Source organism: Hippoglossus hippoglossus, chromosome 5, assembly GCF_009819705.1.
Source record: "Hippoglossus hippoglossus isolate fHipHip1 chromosome 5, fHipHip1.pri, whole genome shotgun sequence".
Lineage (NCBI taxonomy): Eukaryota > Metazoa > Chordata > Actinopteri > Pleuronectiformes > Pleuronectidae > Hippoglossus > Hippoglossus hippoglossus.
The window spans coordinates 22,189,384-22,216,499 of record NC_047155.1 but is presented as its reverse complement, the minus strand read 5'-3'; the positions used below and the strand labels follow the sequence as shown (position 1 = coordinate 22,216,499).

Here is a 27,116-nt window from a genome sequence, read left to right as displayed (position 1 = left end):
AAATCCACAAGCAAACATCCATTTTGAGTTTATATTATATTTATTTATAATCAGATGTAAAAGACGAGGAGAGTAAAAAAGTAGACCCTTAACTCAGGAGACAGCTCATGGTTACGTACATATTGTTTTTTTTACATAGACAGCACTATTATTCTCATGTTAAAAATTCCTACATTCAAGTAATATAATACATCTCAAAGACTTTGTGTTTCCAGTGAAATAAGCCCCTCCCTCCTACACAAAATGACACATCCTTCTACACACATCCTTCAGGTATAGTACCACACTGCTGCTACAGCTCTTTCCAGTAAGTCTGCTGACAACCCAGGAAATGAACCCGAGCATGACATGCGGATCGATTGTTTTATGTTACGCTTTAGTTTGATGAGCAGCCTGAGGTTTGACATCAGTGGCACAAAAAAGAAAATAAGACAACATGCAGATGTCTCTGCTAAATTTAAAAAAACAGAAACGCACATTCTCACACTCTTTGAGGTGTGTGTGAATGTGCAGTGCGAGGGGAACAGTTCCTCAATAAGCTTAATTCAGAGGGATTTAACAACCCCCCACTCTCCCTCTCCCAGCTTTGTGCTACAATTCTTCCTATGACGACTGGATAAACCAAGGATTCATTGAAAAGCAGACAATGTTACCGGGCACAGCAGCACCATTTGCATCTAAGAAAATACCTGCACACACCCACACACTGGTGTGCATGTGCTAACACACACTCCCAGATGGGGATGTGCAAGCGGGTATACAGCGGGCAAAGCAACACAGGGTGAGAGTGAATACTGTCTGTACCACTGACTTCTCCTGACATGCGTGTGCGATGCAAGGTGGATATATTTGTATGACTAAATAAGGGGCGTGTGCACATGCCTGTGAATTCAAATGTAGAGAAATTCATTCAAATTATGTCCAATAGACGATTTGTACAGATTCAAGATGTGATCATGACAACAACAAAAAAATCACAGAAAAGTAAGAAACAGCAAAATGCAGAATTGACCACCCCCCCAGCATTGATTATAGTAACATTGGTTTCTTTTAGAATCTCCCTTAATTTCCTTCAGCTTTACACTCCTTTATACACGTTTGACCGCTGAGACATGATTATTGGTTTAAACATTGGCAAACAACAGTATTATTTTATCTCATCCTCTGACAGAGGAAGTGCATAAGTCATAGTCGAGCCCAAATCTTTTCATGTTCTTGTCGTCCATCCAGTTGATAAGACAGCAGGATAACAACCTGTTTTGGGGTGCTGGGCTAGGACCGTGCTCCCAGGGAAACCATTTTGCATGTTCACTTGGTTATCATTTGTTCTAGCTTGGGGTTGACAAAGGAAAAGCCAGCAAATGCGGTCTGGTCCATGGAGTCGATGAGGTTCTTGTCTGCGTGGGAGAGGCGAGGCTTTTCACTCAGGAACTCTCTGTCAAAGTTGCTACAGTCACTGGCAGATTTCTGTGGGAGGTAGTTCAGGGATTTCAGTTTGGTATCCAGGATGCATGTAGTAATATTTACACAAATGGAGCAATGCTTTCTAGAAAGTTCAGGTAGTCAACTCTGGCTCCACTGCTCCACTCATGTGACATGTCTCATTCTCCAGAATTCTCTATTATACATATCCTCTTATTTTAGTTGTCTATTTAAGCTGCAGATATTTCCCATCTCTCCCTTTGCCTGACAGTGACTCATCTCCCTCATCCTCCTGCAGCCTCGGACAGGGAGTTTAAGGTTTATTAGTTCATCATAAATATGCCCCATTATTATCTTCATGCAATCATATCTGTTGGGAGTGATAAGGAGCCCAGAATCCAATCTCTGACCACGTTCTGCTGCTGTAATAAATATTTCCAACATGAGTTTTCTAACTGAAGTGGATTGCTGGCAGCACATAGGTTATTCAGGAATAAAAAAATCATAGGCTCATACCACTTTGGGCTTGAAAGGGGGGTCCACCTCTCTCCTCTCCAGTGCTGGCCAGTTGATGGTTTTGAAAAAGGAGTGTTTACGGATGTCTCCCACCACGCCCAACCTCCGACTGGGGTCTCGATCAAACAACTAAAATGACAGGATATAACTGATTTCACTACCGAAACAGCAAAAACAACTCCCTTTCATACTATATTGTGAAAAAAGGAAATGCTTACAATGACATCTATTCATGTTTAGGATGTATTTGCCTTTGTGGGACAAAGTGTGTCTAAGAACGTTATTTAATCACCAGTTCAATCAGGTTCTTGGCCTCCTTGGAGATCCAGCGAGGGTAGTGAGGAGTGTCCGACCTGATGGATTCAAACAGCTCGTCCTCATCATCACCTTGGAAAGGTGACTGTCCAATCAGCATCTCATACACTAGCACACCAAAAGACCACCAGTCCACTGAGAAGGTGTACTTCTGTCCTAACAGGATCTATGATCGGAGACAGATACATGAGATGTACATAAGGAGAATAAGGACATAAAGGAAATGTAACTACAGACACTGCAATGCCTCCTAACAGCCACAGGGTGGCATATATTGCAAAACAATGAAGGAATACATGGCCCTTCAGATTTTATAAGATTAATTCTAAACAATACAGCAGAATAAATATGTATGTAGGATTTTAAGGCGAACGTTATGGTATAATACTAAAAAAATGTACTCTAAGCTTTAAGACGAACCTCTGGTGCAATGTAGTCTGGTGTTCCACAGAATGTTGTGGCTCTGGCCTCTCCAAACACATTCTCTTTGCACATGCCAAAGTCTGCAATCTTTATGTGTCCATCCTTGTCCAGCATCACATTGTCCAGCTTCAAATCTCTACGGAAAGACACAGAAAGAGTTCATTCCAAAGTACAATCAGTTTTTTACAGTATATTCTGCTAAAATGACTGCAGTCTAAAATCCAAAAAGAGATTTAGTTCTAAACTGATCTGTTGAAGTTTAATATATAGATTCTAGACACTGATGCAAAATGTTTTTTAACCTGTAGATGATTCCTTTTGAGTGGAGGAACTGCAGTCCCACTATTATCTCAGCACCATAGAATCTGAGGATTGAAATGTACAAAACAACCATTAAACACTGTTTTACTGTGAATAATAGCATTAAATACACATCCTCAATTGTGCAAAATGACAACTGCCAAGGCACTCATGTTTCTTAACGTGGTTTCCTAGTTTACTCACGTGGCTCTGTTGAGATCGAAGCGCCCTTTGTCCTGGATGTGGAACATCAAGTCGCCTCCATTCAGGTACTCCATCACAAAGAGGAGGTGCTCCTGTGCAAACAACACATTAATGTCAGCTCACGGTCACAGAAAAATGAGGCATGAGGAGACAGTGAGAGACGGGGTTCAGATAAAGGGGGTGGGTGTGTGGGTCCTTATGAACAACTGGGAATTGTTGCTCTTGCCATCCTGACCCAGATTGACTCCCTATCAGAGAAGATGCTTTTTAAGCTTTTAATCGTGAAACCCTCAGTACGTCTCTGCTTACTTTAGACTGGAACGTGGAGTAGAGGTGTGTGAGGAAGGGGTTCTCCCAAGCGAGGGCCAGGACTCTCTTCTCCACCATGGTGCACTCCACGTCGTCATCCATGAGAACTACATCCTTCTTCAGAACCTTCACGGCAAAGTACTTACCCTGTCCCTTCAGCTCCGCCAGCAGCACCTGGGGTGTCAGAGTCACGCAGCATGAGCACTTCATCAGGGTGATCACAGCAGTATTTTGGAGTATATTTATAGCAAAAAAATCGAGATGAGGAAGTTATTCATATCTCCTGCTGTTTTTGTTGTTCTTAGCGGCTCTATCTCAGTGCAGTGCCACCAGGATACAATGGGCCTGGATATAAATTAAACTTCTCTACTTTGTGTCTCTGTTTTCCTGAAATAGGTCAGCCTTTAAAGGCTGTATGATTTGTCAAATGTTGACTGGGATCTATATTGATGGAGTAACACAGCTCTGAAAACCATCTCCCACTCCAGTACATGAAGAAAGTAATCTAACAAGTAGTGGGGGAAGTATTGATCTACTGATGTATTGCTAGCCTAGTTCATCAAAAATGTACGACACCATAGTCAGAGAAGAATAAATTACGGAGCTGGGAGAGGGAGGTTAATATTGCAAGAAAAAACATTTCTTGCAATATTTAACATTTAAGTTGTAACTTTATAAGGAAAGAACATGGATAGTCTCTGTTAAATTATAGATTATAACATTTACAAGAGAAAATAAATAAAACCAGTGTGTGTTTTTGTCACAGAATATTGTGTCATAATAAGCATTAACATTTTTGACTTGGTCAAAGACGTGGGTTGTGAGCTCACAGTGAGCTTCAACTTTGACCACCAAATTCTACAGAAGTCATCCTTGAATCTAAGTGCATGTTCAAGCCAAATGTAAGAGATGCCATCAGAGATCTCCGGATATTTTGACTTCACAAAAGGTGAGGACACATTGACCTTGATGTGTGACCTTTGTCCTCCAAGTGAACCTTTGTTCATAATTTGAAGTAATTCCCTCAAGTTGTTCCTAATATATCACATTATCCATTATGGACAGACACTGAAAGCAGATCAGCTGAGCTACAGCTGTCACTGGTGCAAAGGCATAAAAAATGGGGCTGAAGGACGGAGGGGGCAGACTTTGATGATGGAGTGCACTAAGACATGATGTGATAAGAATCTGTCTCTTTAGGATTAGTGCCCATCAGAGCTCACCTGTATCACCTCTCATCATTTCAAACATCTTCACATTCCTAATTTTCTTAGTAATTTCACTTCTAATGGTTTCAGACTTGAGTTAATATTCACACCAAGGCAACATCAGGAGGAATTTGATGGTCTTACTTTGTATGCGTAACAACACTGGCTTACACAGTTTTGTGTATGGACAAACATCTCATGTTAAATTCAGGAACATGTTCAGAGATGGGGATCATGGGACACACCTTTCCAAAGCTGCCTTTGCCCAGCACCTTGTGGAACACCAGGTGGTTCAAGGTGAGGTGTACCCGGGGGACTGTCGAGGCCACTGGGACTGGGCTCACGCCCTCTCCTGCCTTCCCCTTACCACCTGTCATGAATACAAGTTAGCACATACAAGGTAAACATATAAGAAAAACCTGAATGCAAACACATAAACAGACCCATACAATAATGAGCTAAGATTTCAGAATGTAACTGGAATTAACTAGAGTGTGATTTCAAATTATACAAAACCTATATTAACATTATATAACTGGAGTTAAATCAAATGACTTTGCAGTGTATATGTGTGTGTGTGTTGCTACAATGAACACATCTTACCACTAGGGTCTACTGTTGCACTTTGGATGTCTTGGTAGATCCCAACGTCTGCTGCCTCGGAGTCATCTGGCTTCTTCATAGATTTCTGAGGAAGAAATATATATTTGCTGAAACAATTATGATAACGTACATATTTTTCAACACTGACTTGACACAATCAACACAAACTCAAATGTTTTGTTTCGGTGCTAACCTGGGCGACGTGAGACAGAGCCTCTGCCAGGAGTTTCTGGTTGATTCCACACATATTGGCCACTTTTTTCTGACAGTTACTGTGTACGTTCATGCCACAGTCTGTTCATAGATGAAACAAATGTCAAGTTGTGAGGGAGAATACGATGAAAGGATGGCCGAGAAAAAACATTTACTTGAACACTTGGGACTCACCATCACATTTGAGGCCCTGTTTGTAGAGACCCCACAGCAGACTGCCACAGTGGTCACAGAAAGTGGGGCTCTTGTAGTTATAGTGCTTGAAACGATGTGGCATATCAATCTTGAAGCGCTCTTTCTGGAACTACACACACAAACACACAAACACACAAACACACACACACATAATGTTACATATATGCCTGGAATTACACAAGGATCAAATTAATGATTAATGTTCTACTTTATAACAGGGCATAAGCCATAAAAGCAGGAGAGAAGAATTAAATCAGTTTCGAATCATAGCTTGGAAGAATTAATAAAAAGATTATGCTGCAAATCAAGTTCACAGTCAGTATCAGATCTGAGGTGAAGTTTTGCTTTCACGCTGGAGAACATTAACTTCTGCTCACCACAGTATCACGACTGTTCGCTGCCGTTCCAGTGCACCTGCCAATGATAATTTCGGTGCACTTCTTGTGGATTGCCGCATTGCATTCTGAGTGAAATAAACAAGGACATATTTTGATAAGTGAGATGAATAGAAAAAGGATAACATCTGTAAAAAATGTGGATAGCAATTAAATAAACACTCACGTCTGCACTTGTAACCTTGCTTGTTGAGCCCCCTAAAATGGAATAAAAGAGATGGAAAGAAATTTTAAAAAGAGGAGAGAAAAACATGGCTGCTGATACCAGACAAATATAATTAAGATGCTTTTCATTACTTGGACTGTGACTGTGTCACTTATGTATTGTAATAAAATGCACAAGTTGACCGTCTCCATTGTGCAAAAACTTTGAATCTACATCTGACCTGTCAGACAATTATTATTCAAAATATTATATAAATAAAGAACCCTAAGAAAAGCAGAGAGAACTGAATAACAGTGACTAAGGGGTTTTACGTTTTTTTCATACACATCTTGGATCATGATTAAAAGGTTCGTCGGGACACACACACACACAACTTTAAATTTCCTCCTGCTTGTCTCTTGAGAGAAAATAAACAACTATTTTGTGAGACAGGGAGTTTGGCTCACAGGTTAGTCCTGCTGACATAGTTGGAAAACATCATGATAGACTTGTGGGACTTCCCTAGACGGTGACTCATTCCCACAATAGCAGCCCTGCTGTTGTTTCTACCATTACTCCCACCCCCCGGCACTGTTCCATTTAGGAAACTAGAATTGCAACTAATTGGTCTTTTGATAAATACCCACGGGGGGGGCCCGGCTTTTCTTATTGGCCAACTGATGTTTTTGTCCCATTTGGTGGCCAGAGAATATTCAGTAGGTGATGGCACAAATGGTCAGAGTTTATTAAAGCTGCGCCAGTGGCATCTTCATAAAAAATACAATGCTGATCATAATAACCCTTTATAAAAACAAGCTGACAGGCGTATTAGCTGCTTCTGGGTGAGTCATGTCCAAACAGAAGCCTCTCCCTGGAACTCAAAAACACTAAATGTCAAAGAGAAAGAAGTATTTGATATGTGAACCAGCTAAAGCACACAAGTGTAACAGTGACCTAGTGGAATCAGCTGTCACGTAACAAAGGCAGGACTCTTACCAGAGGAACTCTCTGCACACAGAGCAGAAGGTGGGCTGGCCGAAGAAAGTGGCGGTGAACTCATGGTTCTTGATCATGTGAACCTTGGGCTGCTTGAAAGCTCCCCTCCTCCTGTTGAGGGTCATGACTCCATCCTCCGGAGGAAGCTTCACTGACGACTTCATAGACTCTGAGGAGAAACATTTACATAAGCAAATCAAACTGAGTTACTGTGTACTTTGTCTGCTCAAATCTAAAAGACTACAGGGTGAACTTTGAAGTGAAGCGTTATCAAACTCCCTTCTTTATTGATTTTCAAAAGCATATACAATGACTTTTTGTTTGCTTAATTAATCACCCTAATTTTTTTTAACAGTCTAGCTTGTAATGATGATCAAGCACTGTGGGCTTTTAAATGACATCACAGTGGGAATTAATCACTCAAATATCCAAGGGATACTTTGTCAAAAAGCCCTATTTGATAAAGAAGGAGGCCGCAGGCAATGCTGGGAACTGGATGGCAAACACAGAATAATGCCCTTCTGTTTTAGCGGCTGCAGTTGACTCAAGTCAACAGGGTGGGGTCAAAAGTCAACCAGGGAAGGGTGTAAAAGGAGGCGTGGGAGAAGTAAACAAAGAAAGCAGAGACTCTGGAAGAGATAGGGAGAGTGGGTGGGAGTTATGGAGGAGTTCAGAAAGAAAAACAACTCGAAAAAGGAGTAGCCTCACAGAGAGAATTGATAGACGGGGGAAAAGTGGGAAGAGTGATGAGGTGAGTGAGATAAGCCAACTTCCTCTCTGCCATTCTCCTGACAGATGTTTGTGTTTGGACAGTGTTTCAGTGAGCCAAGAAAGTGGGAGGGAGAGAGAGAGGGGGCAATGACAGACAGGGGAGGCAGACAGCGTCGAGGGCTGTTCACACATACCTAAAAATACTCTGCTTTTCAGGAAACCCGTGGAGTGTGTAGGAGGGAGCTAACGGAGTAGGGATCTCTTTCATAACAGTAGGCACACCTCCTTCTCATGACCCCCTCCAACCCTGTACAGAGAACCCCCGACTGTTCCACTCCCACAAAAGTAACTCTCCTAACCAGAACCAGTTGGTAAATCTCACCCAGTCCACTCCATGTAGGCAGTGAGTTGGGTTCCCTGCAGGGGAGTGAGCCATCATCTGTTTCCAGTAAAGTATCCCGACCACTATAGGCTAATGGCAGCTAATAACCTCAAATATGGAGAGAGCACTTCTATGAAAACTCTTCAAACCTACAAGTTTATCATCTCCATTTCAAACCAGAGGACTACAAACAGGGCCTCTATGTAAAGCCAGCCCCAAAGACAAATGTCTACATGAACATGAAGAACTGTTGCAGTTACATTGGTTTCCTTCCCGCAACTGAAAAGCACAATGTGATTTAGACGGATAGCTTTTTGCAGTTGGGCCAAAGAATGACAACTGCACACTCCTCAGAGAGGCTGACAGTAACTAACATGTGAGGTTGTTTGCAGAAAGCGCAGGGAAATAAACACCAGATGAGGATCCTTTCTGCCAGTAGAGGGCATCGCATATCACACAAAATGCAGGAGACTGATTCTGGGGTGAGAAAAGACCGAAGGGAGGCGGCAAGAAAAAGAGACAAGAGGGATGTGGTGGTCCTCACAGTTGAGGTCGAAAGACTATCGTCATGAATCAAAGATACCCTTCCCTGGTGGTCTAGTGGTTAGGATTCGGCGCTCTCACCGCCGCGGCCCGGGTTCGATTCCCGGTCAGGGAACTACATGTTTTAAAATTGAAAGAAGTATGCTTACAGTCACCAGTAAGGATTTAAAATATCTGAAACCAATCGTAATGACAGTCATGTGCTTTGTTTCTAGAAAACTGTCACTGAAATCTGATCATACAACACCCAGACAGACCCACATTCTCTATTTGAATTTGCTTATTTTAATAAACAATATTATGGGTATTTTTTGTGATCTGCAACTTATTTAATGTTCTAAAAACACTCTAGATTAAAACAAATGTTCAGAGTCTATAAGATGTAGACATTTTACCTGCATCACTGTCCTCCAGGAAGAACTGTACAGCCACCTGGATCCTCCCTGAAGGATATAGGTCCACCCAGAACTCGGTACGTCCGTTGTTTTTGGACTTTTTACAGCGTTCTGCCAGTACAGACACGCCCACTGTGGCCTTGGCCAATGGCTCATCAGTCTTCTGCATGAGAACCAGTTCTAGGACACGCCCCTCATAAATGTGAGCATCAAAATTGGACTTCCATCCTGGATACATGGTGGGCTTCCTCTGGACCAGGGTCTTTCCTCGCTCTGTGAAAGAACATTGGGATCATCCATTTGAAGAAAATGATCATCTTTTACTTTTTCATTCTCAGGACAGTCACAGCACATGAACTAACAGAAACTACCTGGACTTGTTGAAGTTTACTAAACTGACGTTTGAGCTCAGCAGATGGTGACTGTTAACAGTATTACACTGAGGATGTGTGCGTCAGTACATACCTGTGTTGAGAGACTCCTTCATCTTGATGGCACAGATGGGAGGTTCAGATTGAGGAGCCAGAACGCCCAGGTCATGAGCATTGAGAGAGATGCGCAGGAAGGGTGCCATGGTGACCACTCACCTACGCCTCCTGGAACAGAGAAACAGGGCCAGAGTTAGAAAATGTCATATCACCACACGTCAATGCTTATCTTCTACTATCGTCACTCATAGTGTGTGTTTAAAACAGGAAAGAAGAGAGTCAGTCACAAAGAGTCACTGTTCTCTGATGAAAACTACAGACTTAAGACAAACTTAGGAAACTATCTGCCAGTAATAATGGATGAGGGAACACAGAGGTCCTCCTGAACTGAGACACATAGTGACAGAAAGTCAAAAAGATCAAACTTTTAAAACAAAGCTCCAGTGTTAATGACAAAGGCAAACGTGAAGTTTCTATGTAACTTTAGTTGGCCGAGAAAATTTCTGGCTCTGGCCTTCTTCTTTTAAGGTGTTTTGACTATATCAAAAGCCCCTTTTTCAAAGAAGGGACAAACCCCTTTGGCAATTAATCATCTTTTTCAGCAGTTTTACCCACATTTAAAAACCTGCATATACCCTGTAATTTTGGTGTAAAAGAGAACTGTCTATACTTAGCATCAGCCCTGGCGATTCTGAGTGCACAAAAGGTTTTCATTTTATTTTGCAGAGGAGCTAGTGGTTGTCCTGTTTGGTTACATTTTAGTCCTTTAGTGTTTCTTTTTTCAGTTGGTGGTGTAGGCTGAGGCTCGGGGGCCACTCCTAACAGACTAGTTGGCCAGAACACCTCGCAGTTCTATTGCTTTGTTTTGCTAAGGGATCATCCAGGCAGCTTTTTACTATATTACAGGAAAATATCCTTTCCAAATCTTTTCCATCTGTTTTAATGTTAGACTATAATCTAGACTTGCATTAAGCTGAAATGCCAAATCTTAGAAATGTGATATTTTAAGTTATAGACTCTAGTCAATTAATTCTTTGATCTTTCTTTACATTCCTTGAAAATAACACTGAAGTGAACATTTTATATTACACTTCTGCTACAACAAATGAAACAGAAAACACAACTTGCGAAAGTGTCCATTCTCTTGCTTCATTTAGACTGTATTGCTCCATTGACAGATTCGCTCACCACTGCTTTCCACGTGATCTGTGTACTTCTTCTTAAAGTGGTTCCTGAACCCAATAATTACAAAGAAGTGTAGTATAATAAATGAACACACACTGTTTATACATACATAAATACAACCCAAAAATTAATGCATATTATATATTTTTTAAATTAGAAAATCTGGTTAGCAGGGAAATGGGGGCCTGAACTTTTTCTGAGAACTTTAAAATGATAAAATGTGTTCATCTAATGCAGAAAATAAATATACAAGAGCTTACATGTGTGATTAAGTCAGTGTCTAGAAATGTTCTTCTATTAAGTAGCAGCAGGACACCACAGCATCTTGAAAGGTACCACAAGGGCAAACCCTTGTCTTGTGTTTTCAGTTTTTAGTACACAGTGTTCAGTGAATTAGTCATCTTGAATAGTAAACTGTCTTATTGTGAAAACAGATACATAATGACACTTCCTCCATTCAAGGGGCCTTGTAATAGCATAAATTACAACAGGTTCTAAACATAGGGTCAGGCATTCAATCCTCATGGTGCGGAGAATACTGCACTTATACACTCTCTGAACCTTTGATGTTATCGCCACCATTTCACACTCGAGTCACACAAATGCTGCGTCACACACTAGCAGGAACCGGAGGCCATATTAGCCTACACTCTGATTCCCCAAACAGCGAAAAAATCCCTCAGAAATCCTCCAAGAATTTCCACACAGCATTCTTGTGAGCTTTTAAGTTCCTTAAGTTGATCTCTTGAAGCTTTAGTTGCTTGCTCCATTGACATAATCTCGGTTTAATAGTCATTTCAGAGACACCCACGTCTGCGCTTTGAGGAAAAACAGCATCTCATTCTAAATTCTCAATGTTGTTAATCTGCTCTATAAAAATACATTTTTTGGCAGTAATCTCTAAAAGCAAAATGCACATACAAACTCACTTATGCTTGAGCATGAATATGTACATGAAGCCCCTGGATAATAAAGTACTGTATTCTTCCTGTTTCTGTTCAAATGGTTAATCATTAATGAGGAGACACGTTTTGTTTTAGTTCTTGATGCTTTTCACATTGCTGAATGCCTAATGAGGTCCTGAGGTGACTGAACCAGTATGTGCCAGATAAACAGTGTGTACATGTATTCTGCTCAGCCTGTAAAGTAGACTAGTGTAGATGCTATTTTCAGCTCTGGTTGGATCAGATCATGTTTCATTTTGTCCGCTAAAGACTAATCTGAATGCAGAATTTTAGAGAGAAGACATTAAGCTCTTAACCATTTTCCTGTGGAGATCTCCACTTTAACATACACTGTTTTTCTGGAATCCCCATTGGGAACTGCCTAACAATCCATTACTGTTCCCACACAGAGCAAATCTCAGGTGTATGTTCTCATGTGTATAACTGTGAGCAGCTGGACATAATTCTTGATTAACTAAACCCCTCGGGATCTGTGTTGTGTAGGAGGCAGCAGAGCCGTACTGAGGCAGGCTTGCAAAACCTAAGGTTGCTGGGGTGATATCCCAGACAACTGACGACTCAGTAGCCATCACTTAACTGATAACTGCTCCTTAAGCCAGAAGTTACTCAGTGGCCAGTTTGATTTAAAGTTAACTGGTTACCACAATTATATATGACCTGTTTTTGACTTATTTGGACTGTCTGACAGTAACTTACTGTGCATTCAGGTGCTCCTTCAATAGTCTTTATATGGAAAAACCATGGATGCTGGAAACAACGTGTTGTATTTATGTGCTTAGAGCATTTAAACAACACATTGATACCTGTTTCCAATATTTCTATAATAATGAAGAGCAAAGAAAAGGATCAGGTGTAACAGATACTTGATTTAAAATGTGTATGTTAATCATTAAAATGACTGTAATGGCTAAAAAGTATGGTGTTGGGTGTTTGTGGGAGATGGACATGAAATTTGCAAGTGACAAATGTAACATTTGACATTCTTATCAAATAATATACTATTTAGAACTGATTGTAAAATCATGCTAATTAGTTATTAGTGATGATGTCAGCAACTCTGCAATACGAGTACCAACATTTCCGACCTGAGTTTATGTGAATCTTCCCCGTCAGGAACAAATTTTTCCAATTATTACGACGACACATGAACACACAATCTGTAACGACAAAGATTCATAACTACTTGGTAATGCTAGTCTCAGTTTCGACTTTGCTTTTCCCTTTGGACAAATGCCACATGTGACCAAGTAGGCTGGAGTGGACAGAAATACTAATAATACTGTAATAATCAATAATCAATGCTCTTGATTTCGATGGTCAAAATAATAAGTATAAAAACTTGGATTTATACAGTGCCTTTCAAGGGGCCTAAGGCCGCTTTGCAAAGTAAGGAAAAATAAAATAAAAATGAAAAAGGACAGAAAATGTGAACTGGAGAAAATGTAACTAGTGGTCAAAAGTCTTTGTGAACAGGTGGACTTCAGGAGGTCTATGAAAGTGTCCAGTGATGGGGCATTGAGGATGCTGGGAGAAAAAATTATGACAACCATCGTGTCTAAGCGTGAAGATATGTTTTGCACTACAGTAAATGAAAATATGTTAGCATCAACTTGACATGTTTGGTATATTTCTGGATATAAATTTCCAATCATCCACTTCTCTGCCGTGACTCTACCAGGCTGAGAACACGTTTGTGTGACCCTGAGCTGTGAAGAGGACACAAACAAGCAACCATTTCTGAGTGAGGTCAGGAGGGTCGAGAAACTGTTGGAGCTCTCATTGTATGGCTTAAGCATGCATATACACAGACAGGCACACATACAAATACAATATCAATCACTGTCTGAGTTGGACACATGCAAAAGTATATTAAAAATACATTTTGCAGCCTGTTTCCAGTTTTCTCTCGGCTTTACACACACTCGCTCTTGTGTACACATACATCGGCTCTGCCACACAGAAAAGAGAGCCTTGTTTCCCCAGAGGGAGTGGAAAAAATGAGCACATGCAATTGGGGAAGGGGTGGGTAGAGGAAAAGAGCAAGAGGGAGGGAAAGAAAAAAAAAACTGATAGGCGACATACTGGGAAGCCGGCCAGTGGACATGAGCAGAAACCAGACTGAATGAGAGAACCAGATTAGTCCTCACTGGATCCAACCACAATGATTTCAACTTCCAGCAACATGAACAGCATTTTAAGAGTTACTGGAGAGTTCTAGTTACTCTTAAAATTCATCCTTAGCTTTTGTCCTCGCCTGAAACATCTGCCGAGAAATGCAAGGCTGGACTCCCTGCCTGTGCTGCATGTGCTAACTTTGCACAACACAAAATAATCCATAAATTATACACAAACTGGAAGATGGCACAGTATGTGGAAAACATGACAACCAGATGACATTAGTAACTAGAGCAGGCCATTAAATGACTCTTGACTTGACATTTCTTCTGTCACTCATATTAGCCCTGAGGACGTTTAAGGAGTTCTTATACAAAAAATGACGCCTGACACATTTAATAATCATTAAATGTCATAAACAGGCAGCAGAAAGTATGTTTCAATAATTAGCAGGTAGAATATATAGATTATTTACATGATATGACACAAATCCTCCATTACCCAAAATGGATCAAACAGCACAATAGTGCAGACAGAGATGCAAGAGCGTCCACATAAGATAGGTTATCATTAAAGTCACGCTGGTAGATGCAGTCAGAGGTCTGGTATGTTTTGAATTATAAGACATGTCATGTACTGGAAAGAGTGAACGAGCCGGTCTGGCAGGTTTGGGAGCTCCTAACCGTCAGCCGTTAATCAGCATGTCTGAGCAGAGACAGGTACAATTACACAGAGAGTGACAGCAACAGTCATCGAAAACTCAACGGAAGAGACATTTCATTTACCAGTGATGGGAATCCTTTGTATTTGTTGGCCACAGAGCTGCCTGCAGAATGGCTGGAAGGGATTCTGAGTCGCATTCACAGTGTGAATGTTTGATGATACAACACTGTTGAAGGGTTAATCCTTGTTCTGACGACTGAGCCAAGAGTTGTTTACACCAAAAGGAGCATGCATTGTGGGTGTTTATGTCAACACTTGAGGATTTTATTCGATACATAGTCCCACGATTTTGGTAAAATGCAGCAGAAAACAGATCCTAAAGACAACCCAACATTTTTCATGGCCTCAGTGGAATGTTGTTGTCTGGACACTGAGGTGAGTTACCTGACACCAAGGCCACTGAAAATGTGCTTCACTCCCAGACTGGGAGGCAAAAGTCTCCAAAACAAACAAGAAGTGACTACGGCTGCAGTAGATGCCCGATGTCTATGGGTCGTAGTCACTAATCAAAAAGAAACCAGATACAACATATTATGACTTTGATTAGATTTATCGTAATTGATCTGATTAAACTCAGTCCACTTAAACTGTGAGTTTGTGTATTAAAGGGGCAACAGTTTCTACTGTGCTCATGGTGTTGAAGTGTGAGGCAAATAAAGGCAATTTTGCAATTATTTTTATATTTAAAGAATTAAGCAAAGGCACTTAAAACTGAGCATGGACAACAGGTGACATTTTATCTTTTTGTAGCACACACACATCTTACTAAGAGCTATCACAATGACTGAGTTATAATAATGTCATTAGACTATTTAAGAGAACCAGCGACTGTGAATCTGTCTCAGCTAAATGGAATGCAGCCTTTATTAATATTGTTAACTACAACTTTAATTTATGTAAAAATAAGTTGTATTTAAGGGTTTAAATTCTGCTTACTCAGCAGACTACCTTTTTCCTTTTTAAGATACTTGAATATGTGACAGGTTGAAAAGCACAGGTGTTTTTAACATTGAGCTGCCTTGGTTCCAAGGTTCTGTCATTGTGTGTGCTGCCTCACTGTTACACTGTCAGGATTTACTCAGATATTTGAACAAAGTGCAGCCATTATTATTCGTAAGACCTCTGCTTTCCTCCTCGGTCAAGTCAAACTGTGTTACGTGAAAAAAGGAGATCAGAGGTACTGATCAAACTCACTTGGATGAGAAACGTTGAGACACATCTTCGAGACGAGCAGCACGTACCCGTACAGTATCCTTTCATTCACTCTGTGTGAAGATACATTTTGACCTGACGGACTATCTTCATTTTCAGTACAAGTAAGTCAGCTGGCGATGGTCAACTAAAACGTGTGAAATGACACAATGAGAGTATGGAAGAAAATAATTGTCATTATAATCTGAATTTTATCAGCAACTGCATAAAACATTTCTTTCTGAATTCATGTGATCTGAATAAATCATCAATTTCAAAAACTTTTTCCTGTATAAATTTACTTAAATAACCCTGATAATTAAAAATAATATTCAAGTTGCTGTATTTCAATGAGGCCAATACTTGTAATAGGTGGTACTGGGACATGACAATATATATCATGTGATGATAGAAAAATGTCTATGGTTTCCTTTTATGTTCTTTTGTTTGTTTTGTCACTGTGCACATCACGCTTTAGGATTCAGTCATTATTTGGACAGGGCTTTGCCTACTTCCACACAGCTCGGATTCAGGCAGAAAATCCACATGAGGGGAACGCAAACAAACATGGAGGAGGGTAAACATGACACAGAACAAAACTCATTATGACCAGCCAAGACAAAACAAGTCATTCCCAAAGAATGGCTATATGATGGACGTGGTTTAGGTATGAGCGTTCTAGCATGGCCCAGAAAACTGCGCTTGAAAATTAATCAGCTGCAGACTGAATCAAACAGACTCAAACACCACTATCCTCCTTTACCACAGGTGCAAGAGTCATGCCAAACTTGTTGCAAGAGGTTTTTGTCCACGGCAGAGAATCATAAAGATTGAAAGAGATAACCGTTGCTGTTGTAACTTACATCTGCAAAGGCCCAATTCAAATGGCCAAGAAAAGGACTGAACAACAAAGTGAAGATTCGTATCATTATCTAGATATGAAATGTCCTCTGTCAGGACATGAGGTTTTGGACACATCGCAGAGCCTTAGGTGGTAATTATGTTATCAGTGCATCAGTGAGCGATGAAAACAGACCTGACAGGATGGTAATTAAAGCTCGGAGATGACGGATGTAGGTACACAGATCACTAAACCAGAGCTGCAGGTGATATCAAACAAATCATGTGAGAGGGCATCAGATTTGGAGGCTGCTGAATCACCTGCTGCCCTGAAGCTACTGTCAAGAAAACCAGGAAGTAGGTGACACTTTCTTGAACTGACATGTTCACATAATACATTTTATAACCAAAGTCAGGAAATGTCAAGGAAGAAATTTGAGAAAATGAGTCCTGTCGTTTCATCCCATGTGATCAAAACATTGTTTATTAGAGTAAAAAAAAAACGTTGCTGTCCCTGTCCTACCATTTTGTGTTACCTTTGCGGTTACTTCATAGTAATCTCGAAGCCCATTGGCTATCATCTGATCATGAATTAATGTCTGGGGGCAAAGACCAATATTTTGGAGCTTCAAGTGTAAACAGTGAATATTCAAGCCAAGAGTACATCTTGCATTTGCCGTACACTGTTTACAATCTGACCAGCGTGAGAACGGTTCTCCACACAAAACACAAACATCAGCACTTTTTGTGGGGGTTTTATGTTCAGACGACATCTCTATTAACAGCTATCTGCATATATATGTAGATAAATTAAAAAGACAATTAGGTCAATGTGTTCTGCCTCTCAACACGGACACCTAACTGCTCAAACATGATTGGTCAAACTATAGAACAGCTGGTGGCTCAGAAAATGAGAGCTGAACAAACATCACACGATTATAATGAACCTGTACAAGTATGGTTAGTCGGGCAGGCCAGACCACACCTGTACCTATAACCTGTGTAGATGTGAGTGTAAACATGTATTGCATCACGAAGCCGCTCTTTATTATAGCTCAAAGCACATTGGAAATGAAACGATCATAATTGAAAAAGGCTGTTCTATAGTTGTGGTTATAGTGTTGATTGTGCAGTGGGCATCTGCTGCTGCAATATTGCTTTCCTAGCTCCACACATGTAGGACATAGAACAGAGAGTACATACTGTACCCCTGTCAAGTCTGCACACCCATCTATCTGCCTTTTTAAATTACTCAACACTTTCAGAAGTTTTCTATCTTCTTCTGGATCCAGATCTGCACCCAAATACACGCAGTGAAAAATAACTAGGCAGCTTTACCTCTTTGACGGAGGTAATATACTTTGAGCCCAGTCCATCATTTGATTTTCTTTTCTACTCCCAAACAACAAACAAAGTCATGCAAAACACCAAGTCTTACAAAACTTTCCTTAATCCACAAGTCTTGCGCTGAGGCACGATGGTATGTGTTGTTACAGTATTAACCCTGTCCAGAAGTACATAAGTGCCCTGACGCACGCACACACGCACACGCACACACACACACACACACACACACACACACACACACACACACACACACACACACACAAATAACCTAGAACAAAGCAGCCTTTAATGAATTTCAGTGGAGGCTGACTTGAAAGAATCAAAGCCTTCCTTTCTTTCACTAACCAAGGTTAATGTCTAACACCCCCTTCACCAACCACACACGGGTGAACACACACACGTTGTCATAGGTCAACTCTGGAAACTTTAGACTTACATTAATTTCCTGGAGAATTGACCAAACCCTAACCTTAACCTCATCCACTGAATTTACTTTTCAGTCCCCAGTTAACGGGAAAAGCGAACTCTTGCTCTCTCTCTCTCGCACGGGGACACACACACACACACACACACACACACACACACACACACACACACACACACACACACACACACACACACACACACACACACACACACACACACACACACACACACACACACACACACACACACAAAGTAGTACAAGAAAGAAAAGAGATTTAAGTTTGAAGAACAACTGGTGGTGCTGGTTCAAGGTCAGAGTCAGATGAGTGGCTGTTGCGATACCTATACTCCACTAATACTGACTGTGAATTCACCTCAGACCAAATCAATAGAAGCTGTCATTGTCTGCCTAATGGATGTGAGAACTGACAGTACACAATGACACAAACCTCAGATGTTGTGCAGGGTTAACCTTTTCGGATTTTCTATCTCTATTTCTATTACTGAGCACTTTGGCATGGCGTCAAAACCTGCTATACGAGCATGGAATTAATCCTGCCACTGTGTGCGAGTGTGTGTGTGTTCTCTCCACATGCATTAAGAGCGGTGTCCATTTCTGCCCAGCTCACAGTTCACAAAGCCTTGGTTAAGTCAGACAAAATAGCATCTGAGCGAGGAAAGCCGAGTAGGATACTATGATGTAGTGTGTGTGTGTGTGTGTGTGTGTGTGTGTGTGTGTGTGTGTGTGTGTGTGTGTGTGTGTGTGTGTGTGTGTGTGTGTGTGTGTGTGTGCGTGCGTGCGTGCATGCGTGCGTGAGAGTGTTTGATAGAGAGAGAGGGACCAAGGACAAATACTCACCCAGCATTGATTTTGCAAACTTGCGGCAACTAAGTTTTTGTGTGAGTCTGCGTGTGTGTTTGTGTGTGTTTAACTGTAGGTGTTCTCTTAAGAGAATCACTTCCTATTCATCATATCAAAAGCACTGTAGTGTAGTGTGGTGACATTTAGGGGTTCTTTAACATTCTACAGTACATTAAATAAAGTGAACACGTAGTTGTGAAGATACTGGGACTAAATTGTGTTGTAGATGTTTTGCCACAATGATACTTTTTCTTTTTGTACAGTGCATTAATGTGTTGAGTGGTGATGCACTGAAGAAAACACCCATTCAATTAAATAAACCAAATTTCTCAACTGTACTGGTGTTTATTTGAATTTTGCCTCCTCACAAAGAGCAGTGCAACAAAAAAAAAAGTAACGCAGCAAGATTTACCAAATTCAAATTGAAACCACAAAATTAATTATGTCAACTTTCAGTACTTGACTGCTCTAATGTGCAATTTGTCAGGCACAGATTGATTTTATTTTAAAAAGTGAGCTGTTTTAATACCCAGCTGTTACTGTAGTTGAAGGTTTTACATTTCATTTGCTCTGTTCAAGCTTACCCCACTCTGCAATCCTGTATCAAAATGAATAATGAATACGTACAAGAAGGCGAGGTGTTTGTGAGCATATTGTTCTATTGAGGTTTAAGGGTGTCTCCAGTCCTGACTGAGCAGATGCCCCAGCCGTGTCCTCCGAGCAGCTCATGGAGCCACAAGCCAATATTGACACACCAATAACTGCAGGCGGATAGTGTTACCTGCGCTCACAAAGCTGCAGCACCTCCAGAATATGACAACAGGATAGAGGTTCTTGTGTCATAGTGTTTGACACAAGACTTTCACAAGCAATGAGGGAAATATTTCCAAACAGGACAACGTGTTTAGTGGACCTGTGGATCTGACAAGTCATGTCAGCTACTGTGGATTCAGAGTTATTTTCAGCCACAAGAATGCAGGGTAATCTTTTTACACAGACACTTCCCTTAAGCTCAACACTGCCATCACATACGGTAACTCACAATCCTTCATCACCTGTTGTGTTAAGTAGATGGTTGAGAAACAGGCCAAGCATAAGACACAATGAGAATGACGTACTCATGGCAACAAACAGATGCCAGTATCATGGGTGATGACTACGTGCGGCTCCAACCTGATTGCAATGGCATGACGGATCAATTCAGACTCACATACTTCAGTTACAGCTGAGCGCATAAAACTGGCTTCAATACTAGTTCAAACACAATGAGCCGAGCGCTGCGGTTCATAACCTGTATTGTCTCTGTAATGACCATGACACTGGCTGCTGTCAAACCAGAAACCAAAGAGAAACTACAGTCTACTGAAACTCCACTGAAAAAATATGACGTTAACCAGATATGCACTATAGACATTGACTGTATGCGACCTGCAGAACTGAACACCATAAGGTAAATTCATAGTTTCGGTTTCTGCCAGTCCACTGGGGTCCGCTATGTTCCCTGTTACCAATGCAGCCCCTTATTCTAGAATGAATAGAACCGCATGAACGTGTGACCAGAACAAGTGTGCAACTCAGAACACAGGAAGAACAGTCCATCGTTTAGTGTCAGGGCAGATTAAGTATCATTAAGAGAACCACTTGACTGTAGACTTTAACTAAAATGCCCTGAAATAAGCCACTTTAAGGGATTGAACTACTTTATAAACATAAATGTAGCACGATAACAACATGTGTTGTTTATTGCATGTCAGTGTAATTAAGTTGTTTTAAAGGGAGGTTTGTTGTCTAACTCAAAGATAAGAGGAATCCCTTCGTCTAAAGGGTTAAATAGCTGCAATGATTTTCTGGCTTTTGGTCATGTTGCTGGGCGTTAGGATAAATATTAACTAGCTCTGGGCGGGCAGTAAAACAATATCAATTTTTATCGCAATAGAATTTCCATCAATAGTAATACAGCAAAAGTTCAATATATATCAATGTAATGCTTATGTATTGTAGAAGCCCAGTAAGAACACACAACTGTTCTACTTCAGATTTGTTGAATGATTTGCTGTTCATCATGTGCATGTCATTCTCTGCTCATAGAGAGTTTAAAACCAAAGCAAGACATAATAATTTGAGATTTATCAAGATAATTATAGATATCGACTGGTTTAAACATTTTTGGACATATTGTCCAACCCTTAGTTTACGTCACAAAGATTAATTGTGCATGAGTTAAAACAAGTGGATATATATACTCTGATTAATTAAAGTACAAGTCTGGAAGGGAGGGGTTCTCTTTGGTTTCTGTTGTGATTTGACAGTCAGCAGTGTGATAGTCATTCTACATCAGATTTGTCAAATGTTTTATCGTGTGTTTGTCTTTCTCAGCTCATTAAGAAGAGTTTAAAACCACAGCCTTCCCTCAGAAGACACACAGATCTGTCTTTAAACTTAAAAGGGAATCTATTGGGACAACTTCAAACTTGAACCCCACGGTTGAACCTGGCTCCATTTTCACTTTCCAGCAGACTGCTGTGTTTCCGCAGTGTAGGATACGACACTTGTTGTAGCGGTGCGTTTAACCCCGTTTCCTCAGTGTCAGCGGCGAAGTGGGAAGTTTAGTCACATGCAGTGAACCTGCGAGCACTGAAACAAGGCTCAACGTAACTTACGTAACAACAACTACAGCAGAGAGGAGGGAGACATTCCGCCACAGTAACGCTCTCATTCCTCCCGAAGCCAGACAGTCCCCTTATTAGTATGAGAGCTGACACACGCACACACACACACACACACACACACACGTACTGCTGTAACTGTCTCTACTGTAACACACCGAGCTCAAGTGTTTCTTTTTTGGTTTTACAAGCTCGAACTAACTTGACGCCAAACTGTGACTTTACCTCCTCCGCTGAGCCGCCTCGGGTTTGTCGTGGGTTTGGCGTTTGAATCTCGGTCTTTCCTGGAAGTGCCACTTCACAAACTCTCTCTTCAGTGGTGCTTCAGGAAGTGTTCGAGTCCGCTGCTGTTCATTCAAACTGACTGCCTCTGTCTCCTCTGTCCTCTGCCTCTGTCTCCTCTGTCTCCTCTGTCCTCTGCCTCTGTCTCCTCTGTCTCCTCTGTCCTCTGTGGCTGCTCGGCTCCGTACTGCGGCTCCACGGCAGCGCGCGATGCAGTGTGTAGTGAACGTGTGACGTCACCCAGGTGAATTCCCACAGACACACACACACACACACACACACACACACGCACACACACCCACACGCACACACACACGCCCACACGCACACACACACGCACACACGCGAACGTGCGCGCGACTTCAGAGGACATTACATAGACTTAGATTGATTTCCCAGAAACTTACTCCAATCCTAACCATACATAACCCCAACCCTAACCTAAACCTAAACCTTTACCATAACATTAACCTTAAATTAAACCTAATCTTAAATTAAATCTACTGTAAAACTGAACCTAACCTAACTTTAAAAAACATGTTTTCACCTTAAAACTAATTGATTTACGGAGCCTTGCTTTTTCTCCCCATAAATAAGACCCCATGTGACAGATTTAGGTCCTCACAGCATGAGTAATACCTGGAAAACACACACACACACACACAGACAAAGAGAGAAGGGAAACTACATAGCTTTAGCACTAAACACGCAGCTCATACAGGTAAACAGTGAAATCAAAAGATCTATCTTTGCTTAGCACTGACCGAACCGGACTGACAACTCTGCAAACAAGATATTTTACGTTGGAAATTGGAAATGTTCCCAGCTGCAGGTGAGCATGAATAATGCAGCGTCTTCCCAGAATTCACTTTGTCTTAACCACAAACTTGACACGGTATCACAGCAGCACGAGGAAGTGAATACAACGTTTTGCAAGTTCAACAGCATTTATTTTCCTTCAAGTGTATTTGGCAGGAAAAAACACAAATGAGGAAATCAAAGCAAAGTATATTCTCAGATACACACACACACACACACACACACACACACACACACACACACACACACACACACACACACAGGGGATCCCAGCAGGTGAGGGTAAATAGCTCACTTTGCAGGATTTAATACTGTAACACAGATGTGCCACAAGGCAGCTCTCCTTTCCTCTACACACTGTATACTAATGAATACAGGAGCAGCCGGCCAAATAATCACATTTTCTGATGATACAGTGATTTTAAGTTCGTTGCACCGGTATGACTGCCCTGCAATGTACTTTTAATTTTACTTTCATCAATGTACTGATGACATTGACACCTTTAAAGACTGGTGTGACAGTCGTCACGTAATTTTTAACATAAAAAAGACGAAGGAGATAATATTCGACCCCAGACAGGTGAGAGTCCATGACCCAGTGTTAATCAGTGACAATGTTATTGTGCAGATTAGCACTTTTAAATATCTGGGCATACAGCCGGACTGTAATCTGAAAAGGAGTGCCCATGTTTTTTATTTTTATACTGGCTCTGCCTACAGCCCCTCCACACTCCCACTCCTCTCCTACACAAAACACGGATATCCACGTGGTGATGTGGTGCTGAGTCATCAAACACCCCTCTACCACACACACATACACACAGACACACACACACCAAATACCATATGACTAAGAGAAAATAACCCGTTAAATTTAGCCAGGCTGTCTCAGCTCCTAAAGGGGATTTGTAGCTCTAAAGAGAATATAACAATGACGTATAGAATAGGTGAGCAGGGTTGAATGCTGATGGAGATTTCTGAGTGAGCCTGGAGTTAGTCATCACTACCATCACAGACATTTGGAGCAGAGGACACTAGATTTGGAACCACACGGAAAGCTTTGGTATCTGGAAACAAGTTTGCAGCCAGGCTCAAACTTTAATCTAGTAATTTCAACATCTCTCTGAACTATAATTAGTGGTTGTAACAAAGATTACATCCCAATCAAATTCAAAGATTCATCATGTTGTCTGTCTGTCCAGTACAGTCACTGACGTCTTCTTTAATACAAGGAAACAACCAATCAGAGAAAAATGTAACTTTTTCCATTACTGTCACACATCCTTGAAGACTATCTGCTGTCATGGAATACCTCATGCTGCCCCAGTGGCTGTAAACAAATATACAGCCCAATAAAACTATCAAAGGCTTTTCATTAGTCACCTCTGCCTGTCCTTCGCAGCACATACAGCCTGCCTCTGCCTTTCAGAACTGATATCCAGTGGACTCGCACTTCAGTGACCCCTCCCTTTGTTTTATTCCGCCCAACATTCTGGTTCAGCAGGAACTACATCAAATTGGGGAAGCAGGCTTTTCTCCACTACACCAGCAAACAAGAAAAAAAAAAATGGTTTCTTACCATCACCACGCTCTGACGAAAGAAATGTAGGCCAGAAGGGTGCCTGGTTTTCGTCAGCCACCAGTTCTGTGACGGTGATAAAGTTAATTTCTTGCTAACACCTGGGGCAGCAGAAGTGCACGGTTAAAATTAGAAACAGCATCGTTGCCTGGGAGAATTCCAGCTCGAGGTTTCACCAGTTCGTGCAGTTCAATAGGCATAAAGCTGACTGTTGTTGAGACTCTGCAGGTTATGTCATTTTACTGTAACAGCGCTGATTGCATGACAGCAGACAGCACGTACACTGTATATGTGAATCTGCCTGCTTCATGTTTGCTGTGTGAATTAGACTTGTATCCGGACAAACCAGACAGTTCCTGTTGTGATGTCCGTTTCTGCCATCGTCGAGCAGTGCCAGGGCAAACATGAGAGAGAGTAATGAGAGGAGCAGACGTACAGAGGAAGGGAGGGAGGGATGAAAAAACAATCCCTAAAAAAGGAACGAAATTGTCGTTTCATCAAGAGACATGCCACAGACTAAAATGTGCCTCAATCTCTCTGTCCTCATTTCCTCTTCCCTGTGACTTTCTTCAGCTTTTTTGTCTGAGAGCTGCATGTTTGTAGACAAGGAGAAGTTCAAGTGTTACTTCTTTCAAATGGCGTTGAGGTAAACCAGACGAGTTTTGAAGACAGAAATGAGCTTGTCTGAGCCCATACATGGTGACATGTAACACAGAGTTGGTAAAACATTGTGTCAGGGTTTGACTTATCTCCAAACAGCAACTTTACTTTCCTGTTTTAACCACTGCTGGAGTAACTTTCCTCTCAAGCTCTGATAAGAAAACAAGCATCACAAGTGTTTCTCTCACACACACACTCACACACAAACACACACACACACACACACACACACATGTTTGTACAGCTGACTTAGGGAGGACACTCATTGGCATAATGCATTCCCTAGCCTCTTACCCTAACCCTAACCATCCAAACTAAATGCCTAACCCTAACCCTTACCCTTGACCTAACCTAAACATAATTCTAACCCTAACCCTAAAACCAGGTCTTAACCCCCAAACAGTCCATTAAACGGGGGGTCACAAAATGAGGACTGGCCAAAAGGTCCTCACTTCCCAAAATGTCCTCATCCGTAGGTTGTAGGCTCAAACTGGTCATCACAAAGATAGCTGTACAAGAGCACACACACACACACACACACACACACACACACACACACACACACACACACACACACACACACACACACAGATCAGGGGGCAGATCCAGAATATTTTGTTCCCCTCTTTCTTTAACATTGTTAGACAAGGCATTTTTCCACTTTTTTTGTTGATTTACGAGAAAAAGTCCAATTTGGTGCAGATCCAAATAAAAATCGGGATCTAATGAATTTAAAATGTGATTTCATAAGGGGACCTTGGTGGAGGTATGCACGATGCACTGACAAGTTTAAAAAGATTTCAAAATGTAAGAAGGTTGATTGTTCCTTTGTTCATGACTATGATTGTTAAAATAAGTTGTGAAATAAATGTTGACCTTTTTTCTTCAGTTGCATCTCTGCTTTTTTACAGTATACAGTAGTTAAAAGTAATACAAAATTGGGTGGTACGTATAGACTTATTAATATTTTGTAATTTGGCACAATTTGTGTCGATATTAACACATCTGATTTCAATTCTAATTTTATTGCCATTCATACTTATCCTCCCTTCATTGTTTTCTATTTAAAGAACAAAGATCAGATGGAAGACTTCGTCTTCAAAAAGTCCCGATCTCAGGTTTGCTCGGGTGTGTCTACAATGTTACACAACAAGATTTACGGCATGGAAATAATTACTAAGCTCCCAATACTGGCGTCAGTACAAATAACTGAGCACTGTCCCCAGGCCAGTATCTGACCTTAAAAATGATTCCACCACTTCACTTTCACTTTGTCATTTAACCATGACTAGCAGTTCCCTTTGTTTGATTCTGAATCTTTTTCCTGAAGAGGATTGCTGTTTTTGGAATCAAATACAGAATCGATTTAATTCCAGACTTATTATTGGCCTCCTGAAGGTGGATTGGAAACTTTCCCAGTAAGTAGAAGGGCCTCGAAAAATAGTGACATTTTCAGAGGTCCTTTCTTTTATTTGCACAGACAGAAACTGAAGGATGTTGATTGAAGCATGTTACTCAATCACTCTGTGCATCTCTGGTTCCCAGGTTACTGAGGGGGAATGCTCCAGGACTCTGTTTGTATGAGTGTGTGTGTGAGTATGTGTGTGACGGGCCATGTGACCGAGCTCATGCTCCCACCGAGATGAGAAGTGGAACAAGGTGTCTTTAACTTTCAGCTGCTCGAAGGAATTGGACAACTTTCAATGTTTTCAATGCTTTTCCTCACTTCTCTGTCTCTCTCTCTGTTACTTGA

The 27,116-nt window shown here is 41.2% G+C and overlaps 1 protein-coding gene and 1 non-coding gene across 3 annotated transcripts; one reads left to right on the top strand and one right to left on the bottom strand.

The window, feature by feature from the left end:
• Window positions 1-21: 21 nt before the first annotated feature.
• Window positions 22-22,509, bottom strand: LOC117761359 (protein kinase C delta type-like). Of its 2 annotated transcripts, none has more exons than XM_034585176.1 (17): window positions 13,936-13,956; window positions 9,741-9,871; window positions 9,276-9,548; window positions 7,245-7,413; window positions 6,270-6,301; window positions 6,086-6,171; window positions 5,688-5,817; window positions 5,494-5,594; window positions 5,301-5,385; window positions 4,943-5,067; window positions 3,490-3,663; window positions 3,181-3,272; window positions 2,979-3,041; window positions 2,674-2,812; window positions 2,231-2,419; window positions 1,939-2,067; window positions 22-1,467 (listed from the first exon to the last, which is right to left on the bottom strand). In XM_034585176.1, the coding sequence occupies exons 2-17, from the start codon at window positions 9,847-9,849 to the stop codon at window positions 1,309-1,311; spliced, it is 2,055 nt and encodes a 684-aa protein (XP_034441067.1). In that variant the 5' UTR covers window positions 9,850-9,871; window positions 13,936-13,956; the 3' UTR covers window positions 22-1,308. The 2 variants fall into 2 exon arrangements, with proteins under 2 accessions (XP_034441067.1, XP_034441066.1); XM_034585175.1 differs by lacking the exon at window positions 13,936-13,956 and adding an exon at window positions 22,249-22,509 and having other exon boundaries at window positions 48-1,467.
• Window positions 8,924-8,995, top strand: trnae-cuc. Its single transcript has one exon. It is a non-coding gene; the product is annotated as a tRNA-Glu (tRNA).
• Window positions 22,510-27,116: the final 4,607 nt, after the last annotated feature.

Excerpts from the sequence above, each read along its gene's own strand:
- LOC117761359 (XM_034585175.1), bottom strand. The coding sequence starts at position 9,849 with ATGGCACCCTTCCTGCGCATCTCTCTCAATGCTCATGACCTGGGCGTT. Across the intron at positions 5,818-6,085 it reads CGAACAGTCGTGATACTGTG|TTCCAGAAAGAGCGCTTCAA; the intron begins GTGAGCAGAAGT and ends TTGTGTGTGTAG. Across the intron at positions 3,042-3,180 it reads TTCGATCTCAACAGAGCCAC|ATTCTATGGTGCTGAGATAA; the intron begins GTGAGTAAACTA and ends TTCAATCCTCAG.